The sequence below is a fragment of the Bufo gargarizans genome, chromosome 8 (genome assembly GCF_014858855.1).
Source record: "Bufo gargarizans isolate SCDJY-AF-19 chromosome 8, ASM1485885v1, whole genome shotgun sequence".
Classification (NCBI taxonomy): domain Eukaryota; kingdom Metazoa; phylum Chordata; class Amphibia; order Anura; family Bufonidae; genus Bufo; species Bufo gargarizans.
Genome location: NC_058087.1, coordinates 198,739,018 through 198,762,525, shown reverse-complemented (window position 1 = coordinate 198,762,525; position 23,508 = coordinate 198,739,018). Strand labels below are relative to the sequence as shown.

General features: G+C 48.4%; 1 protein-coding gene across 5 annotated transcripts; it reads right to left on the bottom strand.

The window, feature by feature from the left end:
• Nucleotides 1–604: 604 nt before the first annotated feature.
• LOC122945840 lies at nt 605–22,930 on the bottom strand. Of its 5 annotated transcripts, none has more exons than XM_044305081.1 (14): nt 22,802–22,930; nt 11,518–11,599; nt 10,129–10,157; nt 9,926–9,994; nt 9,498–9,563; nt 9,185–9,280; nt 9,022–9,099; nt 5,821–6,088; nt 4,883–5,074; nt 2,717–2,745; nt 2,558–2,614; nt 2,000–2,071; nt 1,119–1,211; nt 605–1,041 (listed from the first exon to the last, which is right to left on the bottom strand). In XM_044305081.1, the coding sequence occupies exons 2-14, from the start codon at nt 11,546–11,548 to the stop codon at nt 979–981; spliced, it is 1,143 nt and encodes a 380-aa protein (XP_044161016.1). In that variant the 5' UTR covers nt 11,549–11,599; nt 22,802–22,930; the 3' UTR covers nt 605–978. The 5 variants fall into 5 exon arrangements, with proteins under 5 accessions (XP_044161016.1, XP_044161018.1, XP_044161017.1 ...); XM_044305083.1 differs by having other exon boundaries at nt 1,119–1,208; XM_044305082.1 differs by having other exon boundaries at nt 22,783–22,913.
• Between the last annotated feature and the right edge of the window lie 578 nt (nt 22,931–23,508).

Genomic DNA, 23,508 nt, shown 5'->3' with positions numbered 1-23,508 from the left:
CTATAATACTGCTCCTATGTACAGGAATATAACTACTATAATATTGCTCCTATGTACAGGAATATAACTACTATAATACTGCTCCTATGTACAAGAATATAACTACTATAATACTGCCTCCTATGTACAAGAATATAACTACTATAATACTGCTCCTATGTACAGGAATATAACTACTATAATACTGCTCCTATGTACAAGAATATAACTACTATAATACTGCTCCTATGTACAAGACTATAACTACTATAATACTGCTCCTATGTACAAGAATATAACTACTATAATACTGCCTTCTATGTACAAGAATATAACTACTATAATACTGCTTCTATGTACAAGATTATAACTACTATAATACTGCTCCTATGTACAGGAATATAACTACTATAATACTGCTCCTATGTACAAGAATATAACTACTATAATACTGCTCCTATGTACAAGAATATAACTACTATAATACTGCTCCTATGTACAGGAATATAACTACTATAATACTGCCTCCTATGTACAGGAATATAACTACTATAATACTGCTCCTGTATACAAGAATATAACTACTATAATACCGCCCCAATGTGTAGTAATATAGCGCCTACAATGTGGTAGATTGGATATTTTATTTCTTGGAGACCTCACTCATCATTTTGTACAGAATAGCTGTATAAATATCATGTCCTTTTCTGGACAGCTGCTTTAGGAATGGAGATGTCACTGGGTGTGAAGAACCCCGCTGTCCAGCAGGAATGGTCTTGGGGTCTCAGGGGTCAGACCGCAGTATTGAGTAGACAGTGTGCCCCATCACACCCCTTGTTTCTTAGTGCAAGTTCCTGAGGTTCTGGTTGATTTTCCTGGAGTTGGAGTCCGGTGGTCACTCTCCTGGTGTCTCCTCATCATCATCATTCAGTAGCTAGATCCTCTTCCGTCAGGTTCAGATAATAACAGGCTCCTTTTATTCACTGGACTGACCTTTGGTTAGGACATGGATATCTTGAGGATGAATGCTACTGTTCCAAGAGATTGTGCGAGGAGCAGGGCCTATAATGAAGGCAGATCATGTCATTGAGGAGGAGATGGACAATCATGGCCGAGCAGGGATGTATATAGATACTAACCATATTCATACTTGATGCTATCCAGTACAAGGAGGACATCTCAACCACCATGAGGACCAGAACGGCAGCTGTCCCTACAAATCGGGCACCCTGCTGAAGAGAAGAGCGTCATTGTGGTGGGACGTGACCCTCTGTGGAGGACAGGGTCCACACTTAGTGCTGCAATCCTTCTCAAGTACAAAGCTGTGAAAGAAGTATTTTCCCATTTCACAAAACAAAAAGTTTCTGATATTTGAACCAAACAAAGGTAAGTAATCGGGTAACATGGGTCAGCACTTTGGGAGAAGAAAGTCCACCCATACACCAGGGCACTGATGGCATCCTCCATGACTAAAACCAAAGTCATATAATCTGATCTGAGGTTTTCTCAGTTGAAAGATCCTTGTCCTCTTCGCTGCGGTCCTTCATACAGCAAGGATCACCCGCACGTTTCAGGTCCAAAAGAGCTGATAAAACATCGCCTGATTCATATTAGTCCTGACTTACCTTCTTCATCTCCCATGAATGGGGTGGGCTTCTCTGCCACTGGATGGGGTGTGTCAGGAGAAGCGCTGGAAGGTGCAAAGTGTAACAAAAAGAAGAAAAGAAGCCAAGATGCCCCACCTCCAACCATTACATACAGGTAGTCGCGGGCAGTGGATGCCCAATATTTCCCATGGACCCCCAGGAGGTGGAGCCCACATACATCACACCCGGACACATCCTCCCAGGAGCAGAGACGTATTTCTGCTTCTGATAATATTCTGTGTAGCATTCAGACATGGAGCACCAATGTTATCAGGGGGAAAGACCACCATGTGCAGCAGGATCACGGGTTTCGGTCTTTATAATACTTGTTGGTATAATTATATCTAAGACCAGACCCAGATTCCATTACTCACATGATTTGGAGCGTAAGTGGCGAATCTCACGAGAAATGATCCGTTCAGGTTTGTTGTGATCAGGAAGATCACCTAAAGTGGAAAGAAGAGACAATTGATGATCCCAGTGATCAAGAGCCTCAATAGTTGTACGGATCTCAGATACTTATAACCCCATCCCACCTCCGACGGGAGATACGACCTGTGTTAGACAGACGGTCCTTACGTAACTGGAGCTATTTCATCCCCTCCACCACTTTTCTCTGCCTTAATCTGTATACAGTGTGGCTCTGCTATGAATACACCCATCCCTAAGTCACTCAGGCAGGAGAGCTCACAGCAGCACAGAGGATTGTGATCCTTCATGGAAGCTCTGGACCATTCACACACAGACTGTTGTGAAGATTGAAGAGCAGTCAGTAGAGTAAACAAATGAGGGTCCACACCAAGTGTTTGGTTTTGCAAACAACCATTAATTATGAGAGCGTTAATAAGTGAGGTGTTATGGCAATGGGGGGGGGGGGGTATTATTTTCCATATACACATCATGTTCATTGAATCAGCATTTGATAAACTCACATGGTAGACTGAGAAGATAAAGTAGATCCATGGCGCAATGACCAAGAAGACCAGAACCTGTGTACAAAAATCAAGCCATTAATATCACAAGACATAAGATCATCAAGAGGTCACCACAAGAGGTTCTCCAGGATGTGAGGAACATGAGAATAGACTTACTAGATCAGAAATAACGCTGCTGCTCCACCCTGAAGAGAGAAAGCAAATTGCATCAAAAAAGTCTAAAAAAATAATTGTGCCCCACCAAGTAATTCAGTCCTACCTCCTGGATGAGGTCTCATACTCCACCGAGTAATTCAGTCCTACCTCCTGGATGAGGTCTCATACTCCACCTAGTAATTCAGTCCTACCTCCTGGATGAGGTCTCATACTCCACCTAGTAATTCAGTCCTACCTCCTGGATGAGGTCTCATACTCCACCTAGTAATTCAGTCCTACCTCCTGGATGAGGTCTCATACTCCACCTAGTAGTTCAGTCCTACCTCCTGGATGAGGTCTCATACTCCACCTAGTAATTCAGTCCTACCTCCTGGATGAGGTCTAATACGCCACCTAGTAATTCAGTCCTACCTCCTGGATGAGGTCTCATACTCCACCTAGTAATTTAGTCCTACCTCCTGGATGAGGTCTCATACTCCATCTAGTAGTTCAGTCCTACCTCTTAAGTGGGGTGTTATACTCTACCAAGTAAATCAGCCCTACTTCCTATATGTAATCTCATACGCCACCCAGTAATTCAGTCCCACCTCCCTGATGAGGAATCATACTCCATCAAGCAATTCAGCCCTAGCTCCTCAATGAGGCATACTCCACCAATTAATTAAGTCCTACCTCCTCTATAGTGTCTTATACTTCATCAAGTATTCAGCGCTACCTCCTCAATGAGGCATCATACTACACCAAATAATTCAGTCCTACCTCCTCAATGAGGTCTCATACTCCAAGTAATTCAGCCCTAGCTCCTCAATGAGGCATAATCCAGCAAGTATTCAGCACTACCTCCTCAATGAGTCATGATACTCCACCAAGTATTCAGCACTACCTCCTCAATTAGGTTTCATACTCCACCCAGTAAATCATTTCTACCTCCTCGATGAGGTCTCATACTCCACCAAGTAATTCAGTCCTGCCTCTTTAATGGGGTCTAATTCTCCACCAAGTAATTCAGCCCTAGCTCCATGATGAGGTATCATACTTGACCACTTCTTTGTAGGTGAAGCTGCCAACATCAGTAATTACAATACACATTAAGGTTTAATGACCACTAAAGACTTGACTACACATCCATTAGATCATACACTGATCAGTTGGATCCAGTTATATAGATACCACGGGTGCCATGAATAACAATGCAGATGGTTGTCAATGCTTGTGTAAGTTGTCAAGCTGGTAACATTTTTAGGATCCAAAAAAGTGGCATTTCATTGATTACCCTCCACTTCCATTCTGAAGGTTTCCAGGAGCCTGCTGGTCCCTCTTGACATATAGGAAACGGCACACTGTTTTGGCCAAGCATTGGCTGGGCTGTCATTTCCCGTATGTTAAGAGGAACCAGGAAATAGAAACTAATGAGGAGTTGGAAAGCAACGGAATGAGAGTGTTGGGGTGGGGAGGGGTATCAGTGAGGTGAGTATGACTTATTTAGTTTTCTTTTTTTGTCACATTTTGACCCTTTAAAAAAAATTACTGGCCGACAACCACTTTATTTGGAGTGTGTGCAGAATTAGGGAGGTCCTCCACTAGGAAGCCAATCTGATCTCTAGAAAACAGGATGGCGGGGAATGCTTGGCACCAGTCTACGACCCCATACATCGCCTGACCTCATAATGACCATGGCAACAAACTCCCGATGGCTTCTAGTTTATTCAATGATGCTCTGTCTGAAAATGCACTCAAGGATTCACAAGCTGCAGGGTCTACAAAGGTCTAATCACCACCACGCAGTACAGGGGACATTACATGGGGGAGGTTCATAGAGCCAAAAGTCTGAGTGTCCTGTCAAAACTCAGGTTCATGAGTTGAGACCAAAATCTGCTTTAAAATACATTTAACATGTCCCACATGTCTGTGAGGAACAATAGCAGAGATGTGATGGGATTGGGGTCACCATCGTTGGCTTTTGTATTGGAGGTCATGGTTAAAGCATGGACAGAGGACAATGATTTCTTCTACAGCTTTGTATCTATCACATACACTCCTAATAACGAGAATTCACTTTGATGGCTGATGACTGCAACCCTACAACCAGCGGCACCACCACCACCATCATCACCAGTACCACCAGCAGCATCGCCACTATGGTCTCCTCTTAGTCCTCAGTTGTACCTCTAGAGATTACATTATATATTAGCTGCACTTTGTCTTTCATCAATTCATTGTCCATTTTCTCCTGTTCGGTGAACAGATAGAGACCGCCACTCAGTTGAGCGATGGACGGCTGGTTGGTCAGGATGTTCTTCTCAGTCCTGGGGCTGCTGTCATCCATGTCATCAGCTACAACAATCACCTTACTCTTACCTGTAAGGGAAACAGAGATTAATGAAGGGCTGGAGACGAGATTTGAGGAGCAGGTTACATCACCCATCATTCATGCTGGGTCGGAGATCTCATAACAGTGGTGCCATTGATGGAGGAGCTAACTGGAGGAGAAGACCAGCACTCTGAGCTACAAGGAATGGGGCAAGGAGAACATGGTAATGTAGGGTCCTCATATACTAGTAAGTAGGGTGTGGATTAGGCTTCTTGCAAATTAAGTATTTTCTTTCTGTGTCCGTTTCTTTCATTTTTTTGGCCATATGTGGAACCATTCACTTCAATGGGTCCGCAAAAAAAACTGAAGTTACTCCGTGTGCATTCCGTTTCCGTATGTCCGTATTTCCGTTCTGCAAAAAAATAGAACATGTCCTATTATTGTCCGCATTACGGACAAGGAGAGCACTGTTCTATTATGGACCAGCTGTTCCGTTCTGCAAAATCTGGAATGCACATGGATGTCTTCCGTATTTTTAGCGGATCCGTTTTTTGGGGAATGCAAAATACATACCGTCGTGTGCAAGAAGCCTTAATTGTAGGAATAGGGGCTATTCTTGCCCAAGGACTGCTCTCCTATGAGTAGGTACTTGCCCAGTGACCACCTACTGTAATGAGACACCAGTAAGTTGGGTTTCTATGGGTGTTACGCCTACTAGGGATGCCCACCCTACCATAGTCCGCTGTCCTGGACACTAAGATTACACAAGTCCATCTCTCGTGGTTGCACTTACCAAGCACCTTTGACATATGTTCCAGTTCATCATCGTACAGCGAGTCTGTCACGTCGGTGATGTTGACCCGTCCTCTCGTCTTTGAGTGATACAATATGGAGAACGTGCACTGCGAGACCTGCTGTCTGAACTGTGCAGAATTCGAGTTTGTAATAGTAAAGGGAACTACTCTTCCCACTCCGCCCAGAATAGAGGTGAGCCAGGCGTACCCATCCTGTGCACTCCGGGAGAAGATCCCGATGACCTGCCAGCTCCGAGGAACAGGATCCTGGAACAGAAAACTCATCAAGAACTGAGATCATGAGAGACGATGTAAAATACATAAGAAAGCTGCTTTTGGTGGCAATTGGCCCCTTACTTCATGGACCCCTATGCTCCTGCCCAAGGTGTACATACAGTCAGGTCCATAAATATTGGGACAGCTTTACCTGCAGACTGTCGGCTTTACCTGCAGACTGTCGGCTGTACCTGCAGACTGTCGGCTGTACCTGCAGACTGTCGGCTTTACCTGCAGACTGTCGGCTTTACCTGCAGACTGTCGGCTTTACCCGCAGACTGTCGGCTTTACCCGCAGACTGTCGGCTTTACCCGCAGACTGTCGGCTTTACCCGCAGACTGTCGGCTTTACCCGCAGACTGTCGGCTTTACCTGCAGACTGTCGGCTTTACCTGCAGACTGTCCGCTTTACCTGCAGACTGTCGGCTTTACCTGCAGACTGTCAGCTTTACCTGCAGACTGTCAGCTGTAATTTGAGGGGATTTACATCCAGATCAGGTGAACAGTGTAGGAATTACAGCAGTTTGCATCTGTGCCTCCCACTTGTTAAGGAACCAGAAGTAATGGGACAATTGTCTTCTCGGCTGTCCCATGGCCGGTGTGTGTTATTCCCTCATTATCCCAATTACAATGAGCAGATAGAAGGTCCAGAGGTCATTTCCAGTCTGCTATTTGCTATCTGCATTTGGAATCTGTTGCTGTCAACTCTCAAGATGAGATCCAAAGAGCGGTCACTATCAGTGAAGCCATCATTAAGCTGAAACACAACAAACCCATCAGAGAGATAGCAAAAACATTAGGCCTGGCCAAAACAACTGTTTGGAACATTCTTAAAAAGAAGGAACGCACCGGTGAGCTCAGCAACACCACAAGACCTGGTAGACCACGGAAAACAACTGTGGTGGAAGAATTATTTCCCTGGTGAAAAAAAACACTCTTCACAACAGTTAGCCGGATCAAGAACACTCTCCAGGAGGTAGGTGTATGTGAGTCAAAGTCAACAATCAGGAGAAGACTTCACCAGAGTGAATACAGAGGGTTCACCACAAGATGGAAACCATTGGTAAGCCTCAAAAACAGGAAGGCCAGATTAGAGTTTGCCAAACGACATCTAAAAAAGCCTTCACAGTTCTGGAACAACATCCTATGGACAGATGAGACCAAGCTCAACTTGTACCAGAGCGATGGGAAGAGAAGAGTATGGAGAAGGAAAGGAGCTGCTCATGGTCCTAAGCATCCCACCTCATCAGTGAAGCATGGTGGTGGTGGTGTCATGGCGTGGGCATGTATGGCTGCCAATGGAACTGCTTCTCCTGTATTTATTGATGATGTGACGGCTGACAAAAGCCGCAGGATGAATTCTGAAGTGTTTCGGGCAATATTTTCTGCTCATATTCAGCCCAATGCTTCAGAACTCATTGGACGGCGCTTCACAGTGTAGATGGACAATGACCCAAAGCATACTGCAAAAGCAACCAAAGAGTTTAAGGGAAGAAGTGGAATGTTCTGCAATGGCCGAGTCAATCCCCGGACCTGAATCCGATTGAGCATTTCACTTGCTGAAGACAAAATTGAAGGGAAAATGCCCCAAGAACAAGCAGGAGCTGAAGACAGTGGCAGTAGAGGCCGGGCAGAGCATCACCAGGGATGAGACCAGCGTCTGGGGATGTCTATGCGTTCCAGACTTCAGGCTGTAATTGACTGCAAAGGATTTGCAACCAAGTATTAAAAAGTGACAGTTTGATTTATGATGATTATTCTGTCCCATTACTTCTGGTCCCTTAACAAGTGGGAGGCACAGATGCAACTGCTGTAATTCCTGCACCGTTCACCTGATCTGGATGTAAATACCTCAAATTACAGCTGACAGTCTGCAGGTAAAGCCGACAGTCTGCAGGTAGAGCCGACAGTCTGCAGGTAGAGCCGACAGTCTGCAGGTAGAGCCGACAGTCTGCGGGTAAAGCTGACAGTCTGCGGGTAAAGCTGACAGTCTGCGGGTAAAGCCGACAGTCTGCAGGGAAAGCTGACATTCTGCAGGGAAAGCTGACAGTCTGCAGGGAAAGCTGACAGTCTGCAGGGAAAGCCGACAGTCTGCAGGTAAAGCCGACAGTCTGCAGGGAAAGCCGACAGTCTGCGGGAAAGCCGACAGTCTGCGGGTAAAGCCGACAGTCTGCGGGTAAAGCCGACAGTCTGCGGGTAAAGCCGACAGTCTGCGGGTAAAGCCGACAGTCTGCGGGTAAAGCCGACAGTCTGCGGGTAAAGCCGACAGTCTGCAGGTAAAGCCGACAGTCTGCAGGGAAAGCCGACAGTCTGCAGGTAAAGCTGACAGTCTACGGGTAAAGCTGACAGTCTGCAGGTAAAGCTGACAGTCTGCAGGTAAAGCTGACAGTCTGCAGGTAAAGCTGACAGTCTGCGGGTAAAGCTGACAGTCTGCGGGTAAAGCTGACAGTCTGCGGGTAAAGCTGACAGTCTGCGGGTAAAGCTGACAGTCTGCAGGTAAAGCCGACAGTCTGCAGGTAAAGCTGACACTCTGCAGGTAAAGCTGACAGTCTGCAGGTAAAGCTGACAGTCTGCAGGTAAAGCACATCTTGTTCGTTTCATTTCAAATCCATTGTGGTGGTGTATAGAGCCAAACATGTTAGAATTGTGTCGATGTCCCAATATTTATGGACCTGACTTTATGGTACTCCTGCCTTACATATATGCACTTGGTGACGAGGTACATATACTGTGTACTGCATGTTCCAGTGCACCTCCTGGCCTGCAGGGATCACTGCTATGTACCAATCCATTACATGTGATATAGTAGGCATTAAGAGCGCCCCCTTCTGTAATAATCAGATTAGTTCCATAAGTGGCAGCAATGAGGTTACACCAGGTGCCCCCAACCCACAGTCAGGGTGACCCCATAAGTCTACTGCTCACCTTCTGATCTCCTCGGCCGCAGAGATGTAATTTACAGGTACAGATGGTGGTGAAGGTGGATGGAGGAACGAGGACGACCTTCAGGAGGAAACGCAGTAGAAGAGGAGGTTATCACAGAGTTGGAGATTATACCAGACGTGGCTCAGTGTGAACAGTGTCTCACCAAGGAGAAGAGAGAGGAGTGAAGACTTGACTGAAGGACGATCACCTGAGCAATCATCACACATGTGACCAGTGTCACCGCCAGGATCCAAGATGTCTGCAAGGGAGAGAAGGAGTGAAACGTCCTCAGTCTAGGAGCAATGCAGAGTCAGGTCTGGGGGTCTCCTTCCACCAACCACAGTCGCCAGACCAGACCACTACAGCAAGTGCACCCTGGGTCTGAAGGTCGTAGGACAGGGTGGTGGAGACCCAACAGCAATGGCCCCTTTTGTAATCAAGCCCTCCACCTGCTATCAGCACTTTACTGCACTCACCACTCTGTCCATGATCCAGCAGGAGAGCAGCGAACCTTTTACGATGACTGTGATGATGACACATATCTGGGAGGAAGAAAATAATCAATCATTGACCCTGTGCAGGAGACACCCCTCCCAAAGTGGGGACTGGGGAGAACACAGGGATAGGAGCAAGTCCTCCAAATATCGATCACTCTGCTGCCACATGGTAAAAAAATCCTACAATGACTAGGAAACCTGCCATTCAGGAGCCAGGGTGACATCAGGGGACATAATACCGCTGCCACCCTGAGGGGGTGACCACCGAGGGCTGCAGCTGTACAGACTCAGTGATCTGCTCCCCGTCACATCCAGGTGGGTCTTCTGCTGCTCCTCTGGGGCGGGGCTGACCCTGTGTGCACCATGATGTCATCATTAACCCCAAACACCCAAACCCCAAGACTTACAGAAAATAACAAGGAGTTTTCATGGCTGGAGAACGACATCCAGAAAGGGATCAACACAATGACGAAAATCTGTGAAAAGGAATAACAGTGACTGGCAATAACTTTTGATACTACTACTACCACCATCATTACTAATCATCACTGATCATATTATCTGATAATACTACTCCTATCACGATACCACAACTAGCAGTGACACGTACATACGGTAGAGGGACCGGACCCAGCGTTACTGCAAGAAGAAAAAAATATATATATTAATGACCCCATCATCATCCCTCCAGTCTCCTATTCTTCCTCTAACCTTCCATGGTTTTGCATCCTGCCCCCATCATTCCCCCTCGCCCCTCTATGACCCCTGCTGCCCCTATTATCCCCCTCTCTTACCTCTATGACTCCTCCTGCCCCCATTATTTCTCCCCTCTCCCCTCTAGTCTCCATTAGTCCCCCTCTATGACCCCTCCTGCCCCCATTATTCCTCCTCTCTTCCATCTATCACCCCTCCTGCCCCCATTATTACCCTTCTATCACCCCTTTATGACCCCTCTTGCCCCCATTAATACCTCTCTATGACCCCTCCTGCCCCCATTAAAACCCCTCTCTTCCTTCTATGACCCCTCTTGCCCCCATTATTCCCCCTCTATGACCCCTCCTGCCCGCATTATTCCCCCCTCTATGACCCCTCCTGCCCCCATTAATCCCCCTCTCTTCCCTCTATGACCTCTCCTGCTCCCATTATTCCCCTTCTCTCTTCTATGACCCCTCCCGCCCCATCATTTCCCCTCTACCCTCTATGACCCCTCCTGCCATTATCCCCCTCTCTCCCCTCTATGACCTCTCCTGCCCCCATTATTCCCCCTCTCTCCCCCTATGACCCATCCTGCTCCATCATCCCCCTCTCTACCCTCTATGACCCCTCCTGCCATTATCCCCCTCTCTCCCCTCTATGACTCCTCCTGCCCCCATTATTCCCCCTCTCTCCCCCTATGACCCCTCCTGCTCCATCATCCCCCTTTCTCCTCTATGAACCTCTCCTGCTCCATCATCCCCCTATCTCCCCTCTTTGACCCCTCCTGCTCAATCATCCACCTCTCTCCCCTCTATGACCCCCTCCTGCTCCATCATCCCCCTATCTCCCCTCTATGACCCTCTCCTGCTACATCATCCCCCTCTCTCCCGTCTATGACCCATCCTGCTCCATCATCCCCCTCTCTCCCCTCTATGACCCCTCCTGCTCCATTATCCCCCTCTCTCCCATCTATTACCCCTCCTGCTCCACCATCCCCCTCTCTCCCGTCTATGACCCCTCCTGCTCCATTATCCCCCTCTCTCCCGTCTATTACCCCTCCTGCTCCATCATCCCCCTCTCTCCCGTCTATGACCCCTCCTGCTCCATCATCCCCCTCTCTCCCGTCTATGACCCCTCCTGCTCCATCATCCCCCTCTCTCCTGTCTATGACCCCTCCTGCCCCCATCACTCCCCCTTTCTCCTGCTCCTGTTACAATGTATCTTGACAGATGTTACAGGATCTTATAATGTTACAAGGTTATAAAGTTCTCTCTGCTCCCAGCTGTTGGAGCTCCGTCCTTACCCCTCCCAATCCTTCCCATGAAGGCGTCCATGTAATGACGTGAATCCTGAAGATCTCAGATGACGGAACCTCAGAGGCTGATCTGTAAGAAGAGTGAAGAACACAAACCTCAGAGACACTGAGGATCATGTGAGACCACACTGCACGTCCCTGTGCACACCTGAGCTTGCTCCTCTCCTGCTAGGGACAGGAAAAACACATCCAGGGACGATAAAACCAAAACACTTCCTACAGTTCCTCAGTGTTTTACCGAGACCTAACGGCAAATAAAGCTTCATCACAACTTTACTTCAATTCATCAACAACATAGAACAAGGTCTGCTTCAAAGGGAGGGAACTCACGGTGCTGTTGTGGAGATTTCCAGGAAACCCAATTACCTGTAAGTGTAATTACCCCAGTCATCTCCACACCGGCACACCTGAGAACTAACCAGGATTTACTGAGGGGGGGACATCTGCCCACACACCTAGTCTGTAATGTCTAGTAAACGTGTGAATCTTCTTCCAGGTTGCAAGTCTGCCCTACTGATCCTTCCTCGGCCCTTGTAGAGTGATCCTTCTGGAGTCGGGATCTCCTTCCCCTTTATGTTGTGTGCCTCTAATCAGCAGTCTGATCCGTCTGGATATGTGACTCGCTGCCGCTTCTTTGCCTCTTTTAGGACCTGCAAATTGAATGAACGGATTGTTGTCCTTCCTTCAGGACTTAGGGTACTTTCACACGAGTGTTAACGTTTTCCGGTACTGAGTTCCGTCCTAGGGGTGCAAAAGTATTCAGCCCCCTTGACTTTTTTCGTGTTTTGGCGCCTCCCAACCTGGAATTAACATGGATTGTTTGAAGATTTGCATCATGTAATTACAGAACCTGCCGACAACTTTGAAGATGTTTTTTTTTTTATTATTATTGTGAAGCAAACAACAAATAGGACAAAATAACAGAAAAGTCAATGTGCAGAACTGTTCACCCCCCTAAAGTCAATACTTTGTAGAGCCGCCTTTTGCAGCAATCACGGCTCCAAGTCGCTTTGGATAAGTCTCTATGACCTTGCGGCATCTGACCGCTGGGATTTCTGCCCGTTCCTTCTTGCAGAACGGCTCCGGCTCCTTTAGGTCGGATGTTTGCGCTTGTGAACAGCGATCTTTACGTCTGACCTCAGATCTTCTATTGGATTGAGATCTGGGCTGTGACTCGGCCATTCCAACATTTAGGCCCCTTTCACACGGGCGAGTATTCCGTGCAGATGCGATGCATGAGTTGAACGCATTGCACCCGCACTGAATCCGGACCCATTCATTTCTATGGGGCTGTGCACATGAGTGGCGATTTTCACGCATCACTTGTGCGTTGCGTGAAAACCGCAGCATGTTCTATATTCTGCGTTTTTCACGTAACGCCGGCTCCATAGAAATGAATGGGGTTGCGTGAAAATTGCAAGCATCCGCAAGCAAGTGCGGATGCGGTGCGATTTTCACGCACTGTTGCTAGGAGACGATCAGGATGGAGACCCGATCATTATTATTTTCCCTTATAACATGGTTATAAGGGAAAATAATAGCATTTATAAAATTAAACTCGCCTTAATCCACTTGATCGTGTAGCCCGGCTTCTCTTCTGTCTGTCTTCGGTGCTGTGTGCAGCAACAGGACCTGTGGTGACGTCACTCTGGTCATCACATGATCTTTTACCATGGTGATGGATCATGTGATGACCGGAGTGACGTCACCACAGGTCCTGTTGCTGCACACAGCACCGAAGACAGACAGAAGAGAAGCCGGGCTGCGCGATCAAGTGGATTAAGGCGAGTTAAAAAAAATATTTTTTAACCCCTCCAGTGCTATTTTACTATGCATTCTGTATTCATAATGCTATTATTTTCCCTTATAACCATGTTATAAGGGAAAATAATACAATCTTCAGAACATCAATCCAAAGCCCGAACTTCTGTGAAGAAGTTCGGGTTTGGGTACCAAACATGCCGATTTTTCTCATGCGCATGCAAAACGCATTACAATGTTTTGCACTCGCACAGAAAAATTGCACGTGTTCCCGCAACGCACCCGCACATTTTTCTCCAACAGCCATGTGAAAGAGGCCTTACATGTTTCCCCTTAAACCACTCAAGTGTTGCTTTATCCGTGTGTTTGGGGTCATTGTCCTGCTGGAAGGTGAACCTCCGTCCGAGCCTCAGATCACGCACAGAGTGGGGCAGATTCTGCTCAGGAATATCCCTGCATTTAGCACCATCCATCTTTCCCTCAGCTCTGACCAGTTTCCCAGTCCCCCCAGTATGATGCTGCCACCACCAGGTCTCACTGTGGGGATGGTGTTCTTTGGGTGATGAGATGTGTTGGGTTTGCTCCAGACATAGCATTTTCTTTGATGGCCAAAAATTTCAGTTTTAGTCTCCTCAGACCAGAGCCCCTTCCTCCATACATTTTGTGAGTCTCCCACAGGCCTTCTCACAAACTGACAACGCGCCTTTTAGTTTTTTTTTGCTGACAGTAATGGCTTTCTTCTGGCCACTCTGCCATAAAGTCCAACTCTATGGAGCGTACGGCTTATTGTCGTCCTATGTACAGATCCTCCAGTCTCTCCTGTGAAACTCTGCAGCTCCTCCAGGGTTACCTTAGGTCTCTGTGCTGCCTCTCGGATTAATGCCCTCCTTGCCCGGTCCGTCAGTTTTGGTGGGCGGACGTCTCTTGGCAGGTTTGCTGTTGTGCCATGTTCTTTCCAACTGGTTATGATAGATTTGATGGTGCTCCTGGGGATCACCAAAGATTTGGATTTTTTTTATAACCTAACCCTGACTTGTATTTCTCCACAACATTGTCCATTACTTGTTTGGAGAGTTCCTCGGTCTTCATGGATACCAAGCTAGCCATGTCCCGTTCCTTGTCCTCACTGATGTCATTGAAGGTCTCTTCCTCCACCCAGCCACGTACAACACCATGGGTCCACGAAAGGTGACAACAAGCCCCCTGGGACGCCTGCTGTGTTTGGTCTTCCACCTCCTCAAAGCCACCTTCCTCCTCTTCTTCAGACTCCTCTCTCTGCGTTATTATAAGGTGTGTTAAGTAGTACTATTCCTATCAGTTTAATCCCTGCTACGTTCCCTATCAGGGGACGTGTATGGAATAGATTTTAGACAACCGCAAAGAGTTGTCAATATTTGACACGCTCATGACATAAATTTTATTCCTCTATGCGTCAATCTTGGTGTAGTGATGACTGTGCTCGTTTGGGAGATTGCAGGCGATGGGGTTTTTCCAAAGCCTATGGTCGTGCTGAGGTAGTTCAGTGACAGTTAAGTGACCCAGAAAACAATGATTCTGCAGTGTGGGCCCATTGTTGGCCTAGTAGGCTTTAATGATCACCTTAGATAATCACAAAGAAAATAAAATAAAAATTCTATGCAAAATTATCCAGCCGATCGCTTTTAGTCTGTTCACAATGAAGCAACGACCTTATCATCTGGGGTGTGCCAACATTGCCATTGCCAACACACTCATAGAGGTGATAATCGCTTCATTGTGATACGCAAGCCCCTTCACCACAACAAGATAACGATCACAAAGGGGAATTAACACATGTACAGACGTGGACAAAATTGTTGGTACCCTTTGGTCAATGAAAGAAAAAGTCACAATGGTCACAGAAATAACTTTAATCTGACAAAAGTAATAATAAATTAAAATTCTATAAATGTTAACCAATGAAAGTCAGACATTGTTTTTCAACCATGCTTCAACAGAATTATGTAAAAAAATAAACTCATGAAACAGGCATGGACAAAAATGATGGTACCCCTAGAAAACACAGAACATAATGTGACCAAAGGGACATGTTAATTCAAGGTGTGTCCACTAATTAGCATCACAGGTGTCTACAACCTTGTAATCAGCCATTGGGCCTATATATATGGCTCCAGGTAATCACTGTGTTGTTTGGTGATATGGTGTGTACCACACTCGACATGGACCAGAGGAAGCAAAGGAAAGAGCTGTCTCAAGAGATCAGAAAGAAAATTATAGACAAGCATGTTAAAGGTAAAGGCTATAAGACCATCTCCAAGCAACTAGATGTTCCTGTGAGTACAGTTGCACATATTATTCATAAGTTTAAGATCCATGGGACTGTAGCCAACCTCCCTGGACGTGGCCGCAGGAGGAAAATTGATGACAAATCTAAGAGACGGATAATCCGAATGGTAACAAAAGAGCCTAGAAAGACTTCTAAAGAGATTCAAGGTGAACTTCATGCTCAAGGAACATCAGTGTCAGATCGCACCATCCGTCGTTGTTTGAGCCAAAGTGGACTACATGGGAGACGACCAAGGAGGACACCATTGTTGAAAACGAATCATAAAAAAGCAAGACTGGAATATGCCAAACTACATGTTGACAAGCCACAAAGCTTCTGGGAGAATGTCCTGTGGACAGATGAGACAAAAATCGAAGTTTTTGCCAAGGCACATCAGCTGTATGTTCACAGACGAAAAAATGAAGCATATCAAGAAAAGAACACTGTCCCTACTGTGAAACATGGAGGAGGCTCTGTTATGTTCTGGGGCTGCTTTGCTGCGTCTGGCACAGGGTGTCTTGAATCTGTGCAGGGTACAATGAAATCTCAAGACTATCAAGGAATTCTAGAGAGAAATGTACTAGCCAGTGTCAGAAAGCTTGGTCTCAGTCGCAGGTCATGGGTCTTGCAACAGGACAATGACCCAAAACACACCGCTAAAAACACCCAAGAATGGCTAAGAGGAAAAAATTGGACTATTCTAAAGTGGCCTTCTATGAGCCCTGACCTCAATCCTATTGAGCATCTTTGGAAGGAGCTGAAACATGCAGTCTGGAAAAGGCACCCTTCAAACCGGACACAACTGGAGCAGTTTGCTCATGAGGAGTGGGCCAAAATACCTGCTGAGAGGTGCAGATGTCTCATTGACAGTTACAGGAAGCGTTTGATTGCAGTGATTGCCTCAAAAGGTTGCGCAACAAAATATTAAGTTAGGGGTACCATCATTTTTGTCCATGCCTGTTTCATGAGTTTATTTTTTTACATAATTCTGTTGAAGCATGGTTGAAAAACAATGTCTGACTTTCATTGGTTAACATTTATAGAATTTTAATTTATTATTACTTTTGTCAGATTAAAGTTATTTCTGTGACCATTGTGACTTTTTCTTTCATTGACCAAAGGGTACCAACAATTTTGTCCACGTCTGTATGTGCCTTTTTTTTTGTTTGCTTTTTGAAGCCACAGTGCAGCACCAGAGGCCAGAAAAATTAGGCATGTACACATGCCTGAAAAATTTGGTATTGTAGCAGCGGCCAGCAAAAATTGATGTTACCCAGGCAGAAAGTGCCCTAAAACACTGCGGCTTGAATCCTAGTTGGTGGCGGATAAGTCACGCAAGTCATCCGGCATGCAGAGATAAAATACAGCAGCGTGTGGACCATTTTTAGCCCAAGGCAGCTCAACTCAGTCATCAGGCCTTTTTTAGTCGAATGTATAGCCCACTGTCACGTGTCAGGCTGTCGCAAATCAAGCTCCTCACTGGCATGTTGTTTCGGCGCTGAATGTCTGAAAAGTGCGCCATGACCGTGTAGGAACGCCTGAAATGGCCACACACCTTCCTGGCCTGCTTGAGGACGTCCTGTAAGCCTGGGTACTTAGACACAAAGCGTTGTACGATCAGATTACACACATGTGACAACTTGCCCAAATTCAATGCCGCCAACAAATTGCTTCCATTGTCACACACCGCTTTGCCGATCTCCAGTTGGTGCGGAGTCAGCCACTGATCCACCTGTGCGTTCAGGGCGGACAGGAGTGCTGGTCTGGTGTGGCTCTCTGCTTTCAGGCAAGTCAACCCCAAGACGGAGTGACACTGTCATATCCGGGATGTGGAATAGCCCCTGGGGAGCTGGGGGGGGTGCCGTTGATGTGGAGCAAGACGCAGCAGCAGAAGAGGATTCAGCCGAGGAGGTTATGGAAGAGGATGGAGTAGGAGGAGTAGAGGAGGTGGCAGCAGGCCTGCCTGCAAGTCGTGGCGGTGTCACCAACTCCTCTGCAGAGCCACGCATTCCATGCTTGGCAGCAGTCAGCAGGTTTACCCAATGCGCAGTGTAGGTGATATATCTGCCCTGACCGTGCTTTGCAGACCAGGTATCAGTGGTCAGATGGACCCTTGCCCCAACACTGTATGCCAGAGATGCCAGGACTTCCTTTTGCATAATCGAGTACAGGTTGGGGATTGCCTTTTGTGCAAAGAAATTTTGGCCGGGTACCTTCCACTGTGGTGTCCCAATAGCTATACATTTTTTGAAGGCCTCAGACTCCACCAGCTTGTATGGTAAAAGCTGGCGGGCTAAGAGTTCAGACAAGTCAGCTGTCAGACGCCGGGCAAGGGGGTGACTTTGTGACATTAGCTTCTTACGCTCAAACATATCCTTGATAGACACCTGACTGTGGGCAGATGAGATGGAACTGCTCAAGGCGGAGTGGTGGGTGGTTGAGAGGGGGCAAGGAGGACAGCAGTGGTTGAAGATGCTGGACCAGGAGGAGGATGGTGGCTTTGAGCTTGTGTGCTGCTTCTACTCGTCATCATGTGTTGATCCTATAGGCGTTTGTGATGTGCGATCATGTGCCTTCGCAAAGCAGTTGTACCGAGGTGGGTGTTGGACTTACCACGACTCAGTTTCTTTTGACACAGGTTGCAAATGGCATCGCTGTTATCAGAGGCAGACACACAAAAAAAAAGCCACACTGCTGAGCTTTGCAATGACGGCATTCTGGTGGTGGCAACAGCATGCGTTGATTGGCGTGCTGTCTGGCTGACTCCGGGTGCCGATACATGCTGTCTGACTGTGCCACTAGCTCCTTGCGACGACCTCCCCTGCTTCCAACTCGTCTCCTCCTCCTCTCTGTCTCCCCTTCTGAACTTTCCCCTGTTCTTCTTCTCTTCGAGCAGGCACCCACGTGACATCCACGGACACATCGTCATCATCAACCGCTTCACTTGTATCTGACACCTCAGGAAAGAAAGCAGCAGCGGGTACAACATCATCATCATCATCACACCGTACGTCCATGTGTGTAATGCTGCCTGACTGAGACAGATCCCTGTTATCTACATCCCCTGGCAATAATGGTTGCGCATCACTAATTTCATCCGATGTGTAAATAACTCCTCTGAGGGATCAAGTGAAGCGGCTGTGGTGGTGGTGGTGGCAGGCGGGCGAGTGGTAACTTGAGAGGTGCCCGAAGCTGAGCTGGAGGAGGATGGTGCGTCAAGGTTCCGAGCGGAAGCTGTAGAAGATTGGGTGTCCTGTGTAAGCCAGTCAACTATGTCCTCAGAACTTTTTGAGTTCAGGGTACGTGGCCTCTGAACACTGGGCATTAGTCTAGGGCCAAAGGGAATCACAGCACCACGACCACGACGGCCCCTGCGGGGAGGCCTGCCTCTGCCTGACATTGTTTTTTTTAGATTAGTTAAGTTGTACTATGCGTGCAAGCTACTGTGACACCAGATATGAATGTCGCTGAAGTGACACTATGCACTGCACTGGGCCTTAAACACACAAACACGTGTGTAACTGACTGCTAGTTATTCAGTCAAAATTGTTGTTTTTCTTTAAATGGAATCGAATGTGACACCAGATATGAGTGGCGCTGGTGACACTATGCACTGGCAGGGCTGTGAGCCTGACACACACCGGCAGGCAACTGCAATTTGATTACACAGGGGGAAAAAAAAAAGCAGACTGAAGTTCTAGCCCTAAAAAGGGCTTTTTGGGGTGCTATCCTTACAGCAGAGATCAGATGAGTCCTTCAGGACTGCAGTGGACACAGAACACTGGCCTAGCCATCAATTTCCCTATTGAATCAGCAGCAGCTACACTGTCCCTCCTCTCACTGTGAATGCAGCTTCCAAATGAATCTAAGATGGCTGCTGTCCTGGAGGTGGGAGGGTCTGCTGCTGATTGGCTGGAATGTGTCTGCTGACTGTGAGGTACAGGGTCAAAGTTTATTCAATGATGATGTATAGGGGGCGGACCGACCATCGCATATGTTCACCCGCCGCGGCGAACGCGAACAAGCTATGTTTGCCGGGAACTGTTTGCCGGCGAATAGTTCGGGACATCACTACTCATCTGTCCATAGGATGTTGTTCCAGAACTGTGAAAGCTTTTTTAGATGTCGTTTGGCAAACTCTAATCTGGCCTTCCTGTTTGAGGCTCACCAATGGTTTCCATCTTGTGGTGAACCCTCTGTAATCACTCTGGTGAAGTCTTCTCCTGATTGATGACTTTGACACACATACACCTACCTCCTGGAGAGTGGTCTTGATCTGGCCAACTGTTGTGAAGGGCGTTTTCTTCACCAGGGAAAGAATTCTTCGGTCATCCACCACAGTTGTTTTCCGTGGTCTTCCGGGTCTTTTGGTGTTGCTGAGCTCACCGGTGCGTTCCTTCTTTTTAAGAATGTTCCAAACTGTTGTTTTGGCCGCACCTGATGTTTTTTCTATCTCTCTGATGGGTTTGTTGTGTTTTTTCAGCCTAATGATGGCTTCACTGATAGTGACAGGTCTTTGGATCTCATCTTGAGAGTTGACAGCAACAGATTCCAAATGCAGATAGCAGACTGGAAATGACCTCTGGACCTTTTATCTGCTCATTGTAATTGGGATAATGAGGGAATAACACACACCGGCCATGGGACAACCGAGAAGACAATTGTCCCATTACTTCTGGTCCCTTAACAAGTGGGAGGCACAGATGCAAACTGCTGTAATTCCTGCACCGTTCACCTGATCTGGATGTAAATCCCCTCAGATTACAGCTGACAGTCTGCGGGTAAAGCCGACAGTCTGCGGGTAAAGCCGACAGTCTGCGGGTAAAGCCGACAGTCTGCGGGTAAAGCCGACAGTCTGCGGGTAAGGCCGACAGTCTGCGGGTAAGGCAGACAGTCTGCGGGTAAGGCCGACAGTCTGCGGGTAAGGCCGACAGTCTGCGGGTAAGGCAGACAGTCTGCGGGTAGAGCCGACAGTCTGCGGGTAAAGCTGACAGTCTGCGGGTAGAGCCGACAGTCTGCGGGTAAAGCCGACAGTCTGCAGGTAAAGCTGACAGTCTGCGGGTAGAGCCGACAGTCTGCGGGTAAAGCCGACAGTCTGCGGGTAAAGCAAAGGTAGAATTGTGTCCATGTCCCAATATTTATGGACCTGACTGTATGTCCTGCTTTACCTGTAGCCAGGGCGCCATTCATTTCAGAACTCCCTCTTCTGGTCCGGATGTGACATTATTACTGGCTAATCAGGATAGCCCCTGGCCATCAGGCAAATGGAAGTGACGTCAGACACCATGGTCCCGCTACGTTACGCCGTCCCCTGGTGGCTATATACATCCGTTCTCTGCCATAAACCTCACCTAATGCCTGGCCCATTAATCGCCCCACGAGTCCTGCCACATATCCATCTCTGAGGCTTCAAAATGATTGGCTCCCAGATATACTGATGGCAGGACCCCCAGTACCCGCACATGGCTGGCACACTGCAGGATCCCCGCTACACACAGGCGGCTGGCACACTGCAGAATCCCCGCTACACACACACGGCTGGCACACTGCCAGGACCCCTGGTACCCACACACGGCTGGCACACTGCAGGATCCCCGCTACACACAGACGGCTGGCACACTGCAGGATCCCCGCTACACACAGACGGCTGGCACACTGCCAGGACCCCTGGTACCCACACACGGCTGGCACACTGCCAGGACCCCTGGTACCCACACACGGCTGGCACACTGCCAGGACCCCTGGTGCCCACACACAGCTGGCACACTGCCAGGACCCCTGGTACCCACACACGGCTGGCACACAGCCGGGATACATACAGCCCTAATAAGAGACAGGAAAAACACTGAGGAATAGGACAGGTTGGGGTGTAACTTCTCTGGATGAGTTTTTCCTGTCCCTAGCAGGGGAGGAGCAATCTCAGGCGTGCAGCTCTGGAGGTGACTGGAGTATACGACATGTTGAAACAGGAGAATGCGACTGCAGTGTAAGGCTCGATTCACACGTCCAAAGTGTTTTGTGGATCCATGGAGCCGCAAAACACGGAAAGCAGCAATGTGCATTCCGCATTTTGCGGACCGCACATTGCCGGTACTAATAGGATATGCCTGTTCTTGTCTGCAATTGCGGACAAGAATAGGACATGTCCTATTTTTTTGCGGAACGGAAGTGCGAGTCTGCAATTCCATGTCCGAGCAGCACGACGTGCTGCCCCATAGAAATGAATGGGTCCGCAATTCCGGTCCGCAAAATGCGGAACGATATTGCGGACGTGTGAAAGGAGCCTAAGACATGATGGAACAGGAGAATGGTGTACAGCTCTGGAGGTGACTGGAGTGTAAGACATGATGGAACATGAGAATAGTGTCTAGAGCTCTGGAGGTGACTGGAGTGTCCCTCTCTGCTGGGTATCTGAGGCCTCATCCTCCGCGGCCTCCTGGTCGCACTGCGGGTACAATCTTCTCTCTCTGGGCTTGTACCTCTGTCGGTGCCGCCCGGATTCGATGATCAGGCTGTGGCGCTCAGGCTGTACCGGCTCAGGATCCGGCGGTCTTTTGTTGGGTGACTACATCCGTTCTACTTTACACCAGTTTTGTTCAATCTCCCACCATAGAGTGTGAAGCCGTCTGTATACCAGGAGGGGCGCTGCATGGGTAATGAGCGCATGGGGGCGCCGCAGGGGAACGAGCCCATGGGGGCGCCGCAGGGGAACGAGCCCATGGGGGCGCCGCAGGGGAACGAGCTCATGGGGGCGCCGCAGGGGAACGAGCTCATGGGGGCGCCGCAGGGGAACGAGCTCATGGGGGCGCCGCAGGGGAACGAGCTCATGGGGGCGCCGCAGGGGAACGAGCTCATGGGGGCGCCGCAGGGGAACGAGCCCATGGGGGCGCCGCAGGGGAACGAGCCCATGGGGGCGCCGCAGGGGAATGAGCTCATGGGGGCGCCGCAGGGGAACGAGCGCAACTGCTATCAGGGTAATCCGGCTCATGTAAGGACAGCTGTGCGCCAAATAGAAAATCAAACACTAAAAGCGCGCAGATGATGTGGAAAAAAGGTGAGCTTAGCGTCTGCGCAGCGTCAGCTGAAACATTGTAGCCAAACAGCGCTCCCTCTGCTACATTGTTATAAATCGTCTCCCACGGAGTATAAACGGTGGAATAAAGGGCGTGCACACAATGTGACATTACCGGACATTTGGGGCGTTACCTCCTGCTGGCTCCTTCAGTAATAACTGCACATTAACCCCTTCTCCTCCGCAGACGCTCCTCTAGAGGGAAACCACCCGCTTCCTGTGAAGGCTGGAAGTGCAATCCTAGTGAAAGTGAAAGGAGAGGCGGGGGAGGGGAGGGCCCACTCGACAACTCGCCTCCTATAACCCGACACCTGGACAAGTCCTGCCCCGGGGGGCGCTCTCCTGTCCACCAGTTCTGATAGATCTCCCCTGGGAGCTCCCACAGGTCCCCCGCCGGGGAGACGCCGCGGCCAGTGCGATTATCGGGATCGGAGCCATCTCTGATCCCGGCCGCCTGACTGTACGGACACCGCGGTCAGTGCGATTATCGGGATCGGAGCCATCTCTGATCCCGGCCACCTGACTGTACGGACACCGCGGTCGCACCGTCAGAGCGGTATTCTGCGTCACGCGCTCCAACCGCTTCTCATTATCCGTGAAAGATAAGAATTAATGTTCAGCGACTTCTGTTTTCAGGTTATCGAAGAACCGCGTTATGGATTCCGCAGCCGCATAGACCGGTGTTACAGGCCTCCGTGGTGCGCGTCGCCATAGAATTCCCTCACTGTATCCACCTCTAGGACGCCATTCCTGCCGAGCACCAAACACAAGCTCACCCAACACTAATCATAATAATAATATGCCGCACTTTCCCGGAATATAACGGACGCAGACTCCACCC